We start from the raw sequence: 13,700 nt of genomic DNA, 5'->3' as shown, positions 1-13,700 counted from the left end.
CCACATAAAAGCAAGACACTCTTGAGTTTGTGTGGATAAAAAAAACCCTGAAAAGATTTTTTAAAAAGAAAAAAAAAGTTAAATAATCAAGTCTATACATTAAAAGATTTCATAGTATGTTAAATTTATCTGTATCTTGATTGGTTGCTGTTTTCAGTCTGAGAAGGCTATTCTGGTATATTAAAACAAACTACAACATGCCTCATCTACAGGTAAACTCTTAAAGGAAACAGTGCCAATGCTTAAAGAGATCTGTAGAGGGCAGCAAAACACCATGGCTGTCCATGCAAAGGAAGTAACTTTGTGCCAAGGTCTGCAGGACACAAGACTCCATAAACACATTCAGATGTCACAGAAATTGATTTTATAAATCAATTATGCAGACTAAGTTATTTGCTTCTTTCTTTGAGAAGACAATTTAGCATTTTTTTCAATTAGAAAAAGCCAAGTTTATTGATCTGTTATTTATGTGTTTGTTTGCTACAGTTGCTAAATATAAGCTTTGCTTATATTTGCCTATAGCCTGTGAATTGAGGTCATTTTGGTCAGGAGTGTGTGGTGCTGTTCGGTTATATTTAGTGAAGTTTAATTTTTTTGTATCCGATATTTATATGTAAGTGTTAATGCATTCTGAATAAAATTTCAAATTTGACTAAAATGTTTGAGACACACAGGTTGGAAATCAACACTGTGCCTCAAGTGGATACCTCCTTTGTAAATAGTTTTTAAATGGTCTTCAGCAATTACCCATGCAAACACACACACATATACATAGATTATGTTTTCTCATCTATCCAGCAGACTTAACATACAGTCACTCAACACACATGTATACATCTATGTTAAAGAGCCTGTTCAGGGTTAATGTCTCCTTTTCAACACCAGAGGACACAAGTGTGCAGAAAATCTCTACTCCAGGGCATCAAGTAATTTTTTCAAGTCCTCATCTAAAGTAAGAACTCATGTAGATAGATCCATTCAAAGACACTAGATTGTGATAAAAGTTAGACATATGACAGTTGAAGAAGTTCTTTAAGATTTTGTGAACCCCAACTGTACAGGACCTTCCTGTACAGAACAGATTTAAGGTATTTGTACTTGACTTGAGTAGGCTACTTTTATGTTGTATATGCATGCTAGTTCTACTCTACATCAGTTGAGAGTTAAATATTATATACATTTTACTCCACCACATTTAAAGCTATGGTTACTTTGAAGATTTAGATGTATTCAAAATGTGTTCAACAATTAAATCATGGCATATTATCATAGCTTGAGCTACCCAGCAATAAAGTAGTTAAAATTAGCTTCACCTTTACCAATGGTAACATTTAAGTGATGCTTACACATTGATAATTACTAACCAGTAAGAAGGTATAGGTAAACTTTACTTCAAGTATTTATCATGTGCAATCAGTATATATAGATATGAACATGTAATAAATGGTTTATAGCCGACTATAATATAGCAGTAACCAGATCAAAGGACATTTTTAAGTGTGTATAAACAGCTTCTGGCTTCTCCCGTGAGGACAGACTATTTCATATTATTATAGTGTTCTTTACTATACTGTCATTCATCATCTGCTTATACAGCAGCATCCACTAACGGGATGAGTTATAGTTGTCAATAAGTGTATTAATAAACACATTAGCTAAATCTGTTTACAACCTCATTACAGTCTATTGTAAACCATTTATTACGTATCACGAAGGAGAACGGGGGGGGTACTTTTTAAGTGGTACTACTACTTTTACTTCAGTGCTTCATCCACCTCTGCATATTAAATAAATCATTCACAAACTTAGATTAGGGAAGAGTGTTTGATCACGTGCATAACTCGTATGGCTGATTGCCTGGCATGTCTTGTGACGTAAACGAATAAGATCTCGCGGGACTTCCGTCCGGTATCGTCCATAGTGTTGCTCTTATAAGCGCAAACACGTCCTCGTCCTTTTCGTTCGTCCTCAGTGCAGGATAACGAAGCGCTCATCACCTTCACTGCCTCACAACAAGCATCTCAGTATCTTTGCTGCTGTTTTCCTGTAAACTACACGACTGATAAAGAGGATTACACCTTAAAGTTTGCAGTTTTGTAGAGGTAAGTTCTGATTTTCTGCATCGTTTCCTGTTCTGGTTGTAATTTCTGAGCTAATGCTAGCAGCCTAGCTAATGTTAAGACCGGTCAACCGGCTAGAATCACGAGCAGATGGGCAAAGACTCAGCGTGTCTTAGATTAGGTTTTCCCAAAATGCTTTAACTGTGATATATCATTTTATTAATAATGTTATTTAACGTCAAAGACAGTCAAGTCGTGACTCTTGCTCCCAGAAAGTGTAATAACCACTAAATCTGTTGACAGTCAAGGCCAACTCAATCGGCTTATGAGCACTTGCAAACTAAACGTGGCTAATATTGTCGAGCTTTTAATAAAAGTAGCTCCTGGGTTGTGTCAAAGTCCTCATTTTTATTCCATCGGTAAAATTACACACGTTATTGTTAAAAGGATATTTGATGAGGTCACACACAATCTGTCAGGATACAGTTTTTAGTGTCACACAACTGAAGATTTTCTGTTGCACAAGACTCATGGGTTGACTCATTAGAAGAAAAACTCAACACTCAGTGTGATTTTAAAATCACCATCAAAATAAGTCGTTTAGGTAGGCTGTTGACCATTTTGAAAATAAAATTAGTCACAAATATGTTCACGCATTTTTTTCTGTTTTACTGGCTGTCGTCCGTTTTCCCGAGCACTTGAAGTGGAAAAAATTACGGGAGTGATTACTCTGTCGAGGAATGTGTAAATCTGACTCCAGCTGGGGGTAGGGTTAGCAGGGATAGACGTAAACTATGTAATTTTCGGTTTTGCGCAACCAAACTTAATTGTTAAACGCGTATTACTGTGTCACGATGAGACCTCTGTTTATAAGCACAACATTTGATCCAGTCAAAGAAATACACTTGTAAGGTGATGGTTTTGTCGGAAGAAATGTGTCATGAATGTAAGAAACAAAGATGTAGAGCTTCAAGGATTAGTCGATTAATTAGTCAGCCGATCAGTAGAAAATTAATGACAACTAGTTTGATAATGGACTAATCGTTTTAAAACATTTTCAAGTAAAATAAATTCTCTTTTCACTTTCTTCATTTGAGAACTCACTGAGAACAATTTCTCTACCATTGCATTTTAACAGTTGCATACCTTACATAGAAGGAAAATGACACATTTAATTAAATGTGTGTATTACTGTGTAACAGTGTCGAAATGACACTGAAACTATTAGAATGGATTGTTTGCATTTCAGGTAAAAAGGGCAAAAACATTACTACCTTTGTGTTTTTGGGTGTACTGTACCTTTAAGACGACAGCTTGCAAAACAGCTCTTTGCAGCACATAGAAAGTAGTACCTAACTGTCCACAGCACGCTTCAATGAAGTCTCAACTGTCTTCTTCAGATCTCTGGACAATCATCATCACAACTGCTGATTATGGATGTGATTGTGCGTCGATGTCCGTTCCTGACTCGTGTGCCCCAGGCCTTCTTCCAGCAGCCTAAAAAATCTCTGGTAGTGTACGCCCAGCGATGCCCTATCATGATGGAGCTAGCCTCAAAGCCCATGGCCCCTTCAATGGTACGGGCCCTCTGTTCATCCTCCTCCCACCAGAAGACTGAGGACACCATGTCTGCTGTTGAAGGTAGGGGTGATGAACTTTTTAACCTGAATATCTAAATTTACACTGTATCGCCATTACATGAAGTAAAATATCCGAGTTGACTTAAAGACTAAATTATTGCTACATATGATATTGTTTTGGGGTTTTAAGAATTGATATAGCTGAGGTCTAAAACTCCTTTTGTCCACTTGCAGGACCCAAACAAGAAGTGGAGACCAAGCTGCCTGCTGGTCACCCTATCCCACCCTCAGGCCAGGCGGTGGCTTCAAAATGCCCTTTCCTGGCTGCTGAGATGGGCCAGAAGAACAGCAGTGTGGTCCGTCAGGTCAGCATGGAGTTCCAAGAGGATGTTCAGGAAGTCCGCACTGTCCAGAAGGGTAAGGGTTGTTTAGAAATTGACCAGCCTATGCTTTTTTCTGCCCATCATTTTGAACAGAATTTAATGCTATTGTTTTTTCCTCCTTTGGCCCTTTTCAGAAGTGTCCCCTGCCCAGTTGAAGAAACCGTCCTTGGCCAGTACCTCTAAGGGAAGCGGAGGGGAGCCAACTAATCTAATGAGGACCCTCCTGAAACAGCGACCTAAAATGGTCTCCCACTTGCTGCAGGACAACTTGCCAGGCAGTAGTAAGTTTTATTTTGATGCTCTGACAACATATTCAAATGGAAAATTATTGAGATAGAACTGCCACTCTCTCAAACTGTGATCCTACTTGCAACGACTTCACCTTCATACTGATATTAAGTAGTAATTTAAATGTTTTTTGAATAAGATGAACTGAAATGATTTCAGTTTAGAAATTGCTTCATCCATCAACATGCAAGAAGTGTTGAGCCACATTAAGCAAGCTTTGTCTTCCTCTTCTGGCAGTGTCCCGCTTCCATTATGATGACTTTTTTGAGAAGAAGATAGAAGAGAAGAAGAGTGACCACACATACCGCGTGTTTAAGACAGTGAATCGCCTGGCCAACGAGTTCCCCATGGCCGACGACTTCACAGGCTCTCTAGCAGAAAAGAGGGAGGTGTCCGTGTGGTGCAGCAACGACTACCTAGGCATGAGTCGACACCCTCGGGTCGTGCAGTCCATCATGTGAGTATTGAAGGGGCTGTTTGTGTGCGTAGCGTAGGAACAAATACATTTGATTCAGTCCCTTGGGTTCAGATGCGTTGACAAATAATAATATAGGACAGATATTTTTCTTGCATGTCCACTTTCTCCGATTACTTTTTACCTTTCGTCCCACTGGGAGTGCAGAGTTCAGACAGAAAGAAACTGAGAAAGGAAGAGACGGCACGTAATAATTAAATACAACCTGACACCTAGTCTTTTGTTTGTGTGGGTGTAGAGTGTTAGTTGGCCATAAATTACACCTAAACCTCATGGGCCCTGTGTTTTTCTTCTTTTCCTTGCGGCGTGTTTGAGCTTGCCCAGATCTGTGTAGCAGTAACACCTTCAACCAAGGTGTCAGTTACTACTCAGCAGCTTTAATTATTGAAAATTTTCCATTTATTGTAGTCTTACCCTCTCTTAAACTTATATCTGGCATTCAAGTGTGTACCATTTTTCCTGTGGGACCTCAGAAAAACAGACAAGGTAAAACTAAATTTGTCCTCTGTTTCCAGGGATACTTTACGAAAACATGGGTCAGGGGCAGGAGGCACCAGGAACATTTCTGGGACCAGTAAATTCCACGTGGAACTGGAACAAGAACTGGCTGACCTCCACAAGAAGGACGCTGCACTGCTTTTCACCTCATGCTTTGTGGCCAATGATTCCACCCTCTTCACCCTAGCCAAGATGCTGCCTGGTATACAAAAGAGTTTTTATACATTTACTGTACAGTACATTTAACATTAAAGTATATTTTATAGTTAGGCATTTAGTCACTTTAACGTTATGGGGTTAGGGTTATTTTTAACATTTCTCATTCTCACCTGTCTCTCCACTCTGAACTATTTTAGGTTGTGAGATCTACTCTGATGCAGGGAATCACGCCTCAATGATCCAGGGTATCAGGAACAGTGGTGCTAAGAAATTCATTTTCCGCCACAATGACGTGGCCCATCTCCGAGAGCTGCTGCAGAAGGGAGACCCCACCAAACCGAAGATCGTGGCCTTTGAGACCGTCCATTCCATGGATGGTTAGTATAGGATGGTCACCCATCCGTTTTGTTAATCATTGTTGTGATCAAAATGTCAGGAATCACTGATGTGGCAGTTGTGAGGAATGGGGATTCAGTGGTTGTTTTGCAGTGTTTTACCGCATGTATTCCTGGAAAGTTGCGCTTGCACAAATCCCAGCATTTGATGGAATTGAGCCATTTGACTTTTGTCTAGCAAACGAAGCATAGGTTATTGATGCAAGGCCAGAGTAAAATGACCAAGTTTGTGCTTGCACTTTTCTCTCTGTAACACAGGTGCTGTGTGTCCACTGGAGGAGATGTGCGATGTTGCCCACGAGTTTGGGGCCATCACCTTCGTCGATGAGGTTCACGCTGTGGGCCTCTATGGCGCCAGAGGAGGGGGCATCGGAGACAGGGATGGTGTTATGCACAAGATGGATATCATCTCAGGGACACTAGGTCAGCATGAAATCCCTTCTCAGTACTACTCAATATTATATGAGCTATTTTGACTTTCAAGCCAGACTTAAATGTTCTTGAATCATTACTACTTCTATCACTGAACTGATCTTTTCATTTTTATTTTGTTGTATTTCTTTATTTATTAAACAAAAAACTGCTCTCAGAAATTAGGAATCTAGTTGTTGTTATACTCAAGATCAGGCCTCAGCTGTGTCACAAATACGCCAGTGGGCTTAAAGAAGCTGGGGCAGCTCTGTTGTTGCTAGGAGACTGGGGGCTCTTGTTGTGCTCTTATTGAATTACTCTCTGTCTGTGTGTGTCGCTGTCAAGCTGAAGGGACAATTATTTCTAACTCAGAGCTCTACAGCTCTTGTACTCCTGCAGCTGCCATTTCAGAAAGATCTAGTTTGAGATTAGTGTGGGAAGATTTTGCATAGACCTCTAAGGGGACTTTTTAAACAAGAATCTTGGTTTAAGGGATCCAAAATGATGTCTCTGGTGCTGTTGCATCAAATAATATGAGAGGATAACCATCTGTATGTCATGTCCTCTTCCAGGCAAGGCTTTCGGTTGTGTGGGCGGCTACATTGCAAGTACTTCTGCCTTGGTGGACACAGTGCGTTCCTACGCTGCCGGTTTCATCTTCACCACTTCTCTGCCACCGATGCTGTTAGCTGGAGCCAGGCAGTCCATCCAGGTTCTCAAAGGGGAAGAGGGTCGCACACTGAGACGTAAACACCAGCGCAACGTCAAGCTGCTCAGACAGATGTTGATGGACTCAGGGCTGCCTGTGGTGCACTGCCCCAGCCACATCATCCCCCTCCGGGTAATTTATGGCCTAATGCCATTCAAACAGACACAGTGATACACACAGCCACATTACAACTAAAACCAAACTAAGAGGTTCTTAGTCTGTCTCCCCAATGGCTCCTTCCTAATCATCATGTGTGTCTTTGTTGTTTTTAGGTGTCAGACGCAGAGAAAAATACTGAGGTGTGTGACATCATGATGAGTCGCCACAACATCTACGTGCAGGCCATTAACTACCCCACCGTTGCCAGGGGAGAAGAGCTCCTGCGTATCGCTCCAACACCTCACCACACCCCTGAGATGATGAAATACTTTGTTGGTAAGAGGATGTAATTGTCCTGTTGATGTGACAGTGCATTCAGTGAAATTGTAATTTAACCCTGTCGGACAAAGTATTTAAACTTATTTGATCAAACAGCTCAAGGTGGTTAAACTATGGACTGATGTTAATCAGTATAAATGTCATAATTACCTCATGCTTTCACTGTTCTTTGAAAGATTAAAGTCAAACTCCTTTAATTATTCATATACAATTACCTTCACAGCACCTTCAGTAACTTGGAACTGTAGCTGACTGTAGCTTTATCTCCCTGACCTCCCCTCTGCTCTGTTTTCCCTCTTCAGAGAGGCTGGTGCACACATGGAAGGAGGTGGGCCTGGAGCTGAAGCCCCACTCCTCAGCAGAGTGTACGTTCTGTCAGCAGCCGCTGCACTTCGAGCTGATGAGCGAACGAGAAAAGTCTTACTTCAGCGGCCTCAGCCACCCTATCTCAGCCTGTGCATAACACTACCCATCATTGCAGGCTCGAGACGGCACATACACACACCCATTCCCCTGTCACTGTCATGGAATGTATTAATTATCTTTGATAAGTCCTTGTACACATTATTTAAAATCTTCTATGTTCAGATGTTCTATATGCTCCAAATAAAATATTGGATGGAAAGTAAGTCTGTGTTCGTGTGGTATTTTTTTGTCAAAATTTAAGAAGCCAACAATAGTCTCGCAGATTTCAAATGCATCGCAAATGAAATGCATGTAACGTGTATATATTCAGACTTTCATTCAGCACTTTAGATTATTTTTGTGTGTACCAGTTTTCCTATGGAAGGCCATCTAAGGCTACATAGATGATGTGCTTACATTCTCTGAACTGGGCTAATGATGCCATGACTGAATCCTATCACAAGAAGGCAGAAAAGTGACTTTTGTATAATTTTGTGAATTGCGTAATTACACTTCTGATACTGACAAGAAGTCCGCCTAGTTTTGTAAGGCTACAAAAATGGGTCACCACAATTGGATTGGCTCAAAAGATGAAAAGGCTGAACCGTTGTAGTGCTGATGGTGGCATTAGTAACCTAATTATTTTGATCCACTGGCCTACTTGTGTTCTTTAGGACATTGAAAAAGATTGTTTTCCTGTTTGGCGCTGATGAAACACCTTAAGGAAGCAATAGCAACTCTGCTATTTAGAACATAAAACATTTTCTCCTCATAAAATGCAACAGATTGCACATTGTGCTATTTTATCGGGTGACCTTTTGCACTGAGGCAGACCTGCTAACCCACTGTCCTGTAAATTCAGATGGGGATGACATAAATGTAGCTATGACACCTGAGATGACCTAGATCCACAAAATAAAGGAGGTCACAATGGTCACAACAGCGCAAGCACACATCCTCCAGATCCACCTGAGAAGGCATCACAGATGGCTCATGTTTACTGTTGACTGTGGTTGCAGGGACATGAACACCAGGCCAGCCTCACTTTCAGGCACACAGACAAGAAAATGTGATTGTTTGGATCACCCTTTTATCAGCTCGTATTAATCCAAAGTTACTGTAATTTAATCACAATCTTACACAGTGTCCAGGTTTTGTAAAAGCCACTGTTGCCTCATAAGAGACAGAACTAAAATGAAAATGGAAGTGAGAAAATATTTTTAGCTGTTGCAAAGAATTGATGTTGCCACTGGTTTATGTAAGTAAGGATACTTCCTCTTTTGAGTTGACTCTTCATTAAACTATGAACTGTCTGTAACATCAACACACATTTATAAGATTTCATATCATGGTATACATACGTATAAGATTGATATTAGTCCTCAACTGTTCAATACATTAAAGATTTTAATATATTAACTTTAGTATTTTAATGAAGCAGTGGGTTTTCATGCATTCTTACCAGAGAAAGCAAAACATACTTCATGTGATGAGCAGCCAAATACTGATCATGATTGAATTGTGTTTGTCTCTATTTCTACTTGAGCTATCAGAGGAGATCATTAGCAAAAATAGGGTATCAGTTCTGCTATAACCTCATCCTGTGGTTACAGATGTTTGCCCTCTTCTTGACTGTCTGCTTAAGAACATCTGCGGTGCAACTGTGCAATAAACAGTTTGGTTTTCTATATTGAGAGGAGAGAGCTTGTAGAGCAGGAGACACTAGAGCATGATTTTGAATTCAGCACATTCTGGTTCTCTACATGGAATTTTGTGCAACTTTACATTATGTGAGTATATGTTTATAAGTATTGATAGTAATGTACTTTGTAATTTGTGTTAATATCGTAGCCGATCCCCTCATGTTGCTGTTGTAATTTTGAATTGTGGCAGTATTAGTATTACTATTGTAGAGGGATTAGGAGTGTGTAGGGTAAAGTAGCACTAACACAGTATCTTCTGGCTAATTGACTCCTCAGCTATTTTTATACCCTCAACTACGTGACTCACACCCCCCAACCCCACCCCCTCTACACACACGCACAAACACACACACACGCACGCACACGCATACACACACACAAAGATAGATACACAAAAATAAACTCACGTGTACAAATGCCTGTATTTCAAGATTCAACTGTTTTAGTTGTCATATGCATATATATATATATTGTTATTAAAATTATTATTAGAAATAAAAAAAAAATGTATTACAAGGCCTATCCTAATCCTACAGCTCTGGTTCTGCACTTTGGCCTACAAGTCCTGCATCCACACTTAAATTAGCAAAGACACTTCAAACAAGAAGTGGAGGGGAAAAAAATGCTCCCTCATTTGGCGTCAATGATGGCGGTGGACAGAATTATCTTGCATGTCTGTCTACAGGACATGATTCCCCATATATTTTCAGACGCATCAAATCAGTCAGTCACATCTTGTTGCCTGTTTGAAACCACAATTACAATTATGTTTATCAACTAATTTATATGTATTCTTCCTTTATTGTGTGTATTCTGTTCATGTCCACACGAACAGTGCATGAACTTGATTGAACTTATTTTCCCACAGCATAATATCACTAATAGGAAATCTCAGACCCTGACCCTTGGTGAGCGTGTGGTGTTCTAGTACACTGTGCACTCTGTTCTGTCCGTCACTAATGTGAGTGTCGTCTAAGTCACTGTTTGATGTTGTCGTCATTGTTTCATTATAGTTCATTTAATTGATCTGTGATGTTAGGGCATCTTTGTCACTGTTGTGTATGGTTTATTGACTCATTAAACTGACCAGCATTTTTGTGCTTTTGTGAGATTTGTTTACTTTGTGTGTGATATCCCTGACCCCACCAGCTAGCTCCATGTGCTTCACCCTTATCCACCATTTCCATGACTACTGATTCCTGCATGGCTGCCAAACTCTCAGGGTCCAGACAAAAGCAAAGAGCAATGAAACTTGCAGCAGGCTCACAGCTGAGGTTAGAAAGTGTCAGATACTTCTAACATTCAATGGTTTGGCTTATCTGCCTGGTAACAATGCTGAATTGCACTTTGGAAACACCACAGTGGGAAACCAGACGTCCATTCACCCAAAAGGACATTCATTATGGTTATAGGAGATATTAAGGATCTGTGACCAAGCTAATTCAACATTTTTTAAGAAATAGTTACAGTTCCTGCTCTGCAACAGTTGTTGCAGAGCAGGAACTGGCCGCTGGTTGAACCAGCCGTGGTGCAATAGACAAAAACAGCATTTTAAAAGGATGACTGCGCTTATCACAGTTGTTCTTTAACTGAGTTGCTAACTAAAGAAGTGTCAACCTCCCTGGCTACGGATAAATCAACCACTCAGCTCGACTGATTGAAAGCTTATGTCTGTCAGAGCTTAACCGCTTTCAGAAAACTCACTTCCTCATTACACAGGGACCACAGAGGTACACAGAGACAAACAGGTAATTAACTGGTTAAACAGCCCACTGCATGTCTAAAACATGGATATGCAGATATGTTTTAGCGCACGCACACACACACACACACACACACACACACACACACACACACACACACACACACACACGATTACACAGTATTTTTTACTTGTTCATATCCTTGGCATCATGTGTGTGCGTGTGACTGTCTTGTAGAGTATGAAGCTGATTAAAACGGCATTCGATTTCAAAGTTGTAATCATTCCTGTGTTTCCACGGATAGGTCCTCACTGCAGCTGGGTTTTGAAAACAATACGTCCCTTATTAGGACTGCAATGTCATCTTTCAAAATGAAGTTTCTTTGAAATGTAACATGATCATTCATAACTCTGTGTTCACCTGGCTCTCAAAGAATTAGAGTAGATACAGGTTGTTACTTTATTGGGGTCAGGTAGTATCATTTCTGCTTTCAATGATTCAAAAAAAGACTTACACGGCATTATCAAAATGGCTGTGGCTGCTGTCTTAATATAATTTTAGCTGAAGGCATAATGAAAATGTTTTTTTCTTTCCAATCTCATGCTTTGGTTGTCTTTAGCACTGACCTCATTTATCTGCCTTACTGTAGCCATCAGGGTCCAGATAACTGGAGGTCCTTGGGGCCTCCAGGAATGCTACCATGTGACTGTTTCACTGTTTCAGCTGAAAGGTGAGGAGTGCATGTGTCTGCATGAATTGCGTGCTGTCAGATGCAAATAGAAAGATGCCTTGAGTATACACTGGGTCTGTGGGCTATGTCATTACTGGGACAAAATTTGTAGAATTAATGTGTTTGCTGTGCAGCAGTTCTTATACTGTGTATTGCATTAATGTCAGTGGAGGCCTATTCAGTTACATTGTATTTATAACTTACTGCCTGTACACTTCAATCAAATGTTTAAATGCTCAATATTGCACACTGATCAATTATAGCAAAAAGTTCATCATGATGGCCTATACAATTTATGATTATAGAATACATTCAAGTCTATGGAGTCCCATTCAGTCTCATTTTAATCATAATTCAGAACCTGTATATAGAAGCTATAAACTCCATTTATGCTTAAAGTACTCATTACTGCACACTGATTAAGAGTATGTAAGCTAATTTTGATGACATGCATAGTGTGAGTTATTACAAGTAATATGATGCAGTGAAGAAAATGGAGGCCCAGTCAGTCCCATTGTATTTTTAACCCACTGATTGTGTACAGCACAGACTCCATTCTGATTTTAAAATGCTCACTTTTGCACTCTTATCAACTGTACATACGTCATTTTTAATGATCTGTCTTGTTTATGAGTGGTATGATACATTAAAGACTTTCAGTCCCATTGTATTTATAACATAGTGCCTGTATACAGTACAAAATGATCACCTCTGCACACTGATCAGCCATGAAAAAGTTTTTTGATGACATGCACAGTTATGAGATATATACCTTTTTGTAGGCTATAAAATGCTAATGCTACATTTTTTAAAGCTCCATTCACTCTCATTGCATCTGTAACTCAGACAAAACATTACGGTCAATCAGTTTTCTAACTATCGGGTTCTCTAGTTTATTTTCATGTTTGAGCCTTTTTTAGTTGCACTTGTTATTTTGCCAGATACTTAGCAAAATAAATCCCTAAAGAGAAGACAATAAAGTTGGCAACTTTATCATTAATCTCTGTCACTGACTCCTTTAGATCATACAGTTTAACACAGGCGACCCTGAGTCACACTGGAACACTTAATAATTCCTCCCTGTGTAAATGTATTGACATTGACCACCAAGGACAAGCGGTTATTGAACTGGCTATTGCTCAATTACGTCTGTTGTGGAGAAAAAAAGATCATCAGAGACACATCTGTTCTTGCAACACAGCAGCAGAGAATGACAAAAATATCCCCAGAAAACCGTAATTAAGGCTTCCTGTGTCAGTTAAAGAAACTAAAAAGACAAGTGAAGTGATTTCCTGTTGAATTCCCTCCAGAGTTTGACGCAGGTACAACACATGCACATACTGTGGGTATTGATTCCTTGTGACTATTTTGTTGGATTCATGGCAGTATGAGCAGTTTTTTTTTGTATGCTTGATCACATTTAGATTTTATACAAATTTTTCTTAAAAGTAAAAGTAAAAAATGCTGACTGTAACACCTCTTCTCACTGTATATTGATTCTTTAAGCTTTGTACCTTTTGCTCATTAATTACTTATTAAACAACTGATGCAAGCTCTTTAAGGAAATACTGCTACCGTAAATACAGTCTTTGTTGAGTGCAATATACAGGAAACTACACAGATAAGCTTTGATGGTTTACTGTGAATGGTGTTATGACTGCAGAGGCTTCCTCTTCATGGAACACGAGATCAGAGAGGAATGAAATGACCCTGACTGGGTTGTATGTGGAAAGAAGGACAATTATCACTCTCACCAGTTTACT

General features: G+C 39.7%; 1 protein-coding gene across 1 annotated transcript; it reads left to right on the top strand.

Moving 5' to 3' along the window:
• The first annotated feature begins 1,943 nt into the window (after nucleotides 1-1,943).
• Nucleotides 1,944-8,018, top strand: alas1 (5'-aminolevulinate synthase 1). The gene is made up of 11 exons (XM_022748306.1): nucleotides 1,944-2,102; nucleotides 3,461-3,701; nucleotides 3,875-4,057; nucleotides 4,158-4,304; nucleotides 4,549-4,768; nucleotides 5,302-5,486; nucleotides 5,641-5,820; nucleotides 6,097-6,261; nucleotides 6,822-7,090; nucleotides 7,231-7,393; nucleotides 7,699-8,018. The coding sequence occupies exons 2-11, from the start codon at nucleotides 3,494-3,496 to the stop codon at nucleotides 7,857-7,859; spliced, it is 1,881 nt and encodes a 626-aa protein (XP_022604027.1). The 5' UTR covers nucleotides 1,944-2,102; nucleotides 3,461-3,493; the 3' UTR covers nucleotides 7,860-8,018.
• Nucleotides 8,019-13,700: the final 5,682 nt, after the last annotated feature.

The sequence above is a fragment of the Seriola dumerili genome, unplaced genomic scaffold (genome assembly GCF_002260705.1).
Source record: "Seriola dumerili isolate Sdu_G_001 unplaced genomic scaffold, Sdu_1.0 BDQW01000121.1, whole genome shotgun sequence".
NCBI classification, from domain to species: Eukaryota; Metazoa; Chordata; class Actinopteri; order Carangiformes; family Carangidae; genus Seriola; species Seriola dumerili.
This window is presented reverse-complemented; position numbering and strand designations above follow the sequence as displayed.

Coding starts and splice junctions, on each gene's coding strand:
- alas1 (XM_022748306.1), top strand. CDS start 3,494: ATGGATGTGATTGTGCGTCGATGTCCGTTCCTGACTCGTGTGCCCCAG. Junction 4,058..4,157: donor AGTCCGCACTGTCCAGAAGG/GTAAGGGTTGTT, acceptor GGCCCTTTTCAG/AAGTGTCCCCTGCCCAGTTG. Junction 7,394..7,698: donor GATGATGAAATACTTTGTTG/GTAAGAGGATGT, acceptor TTCCCTCTTCAG/AGAGGCTGGTGCACACATGG.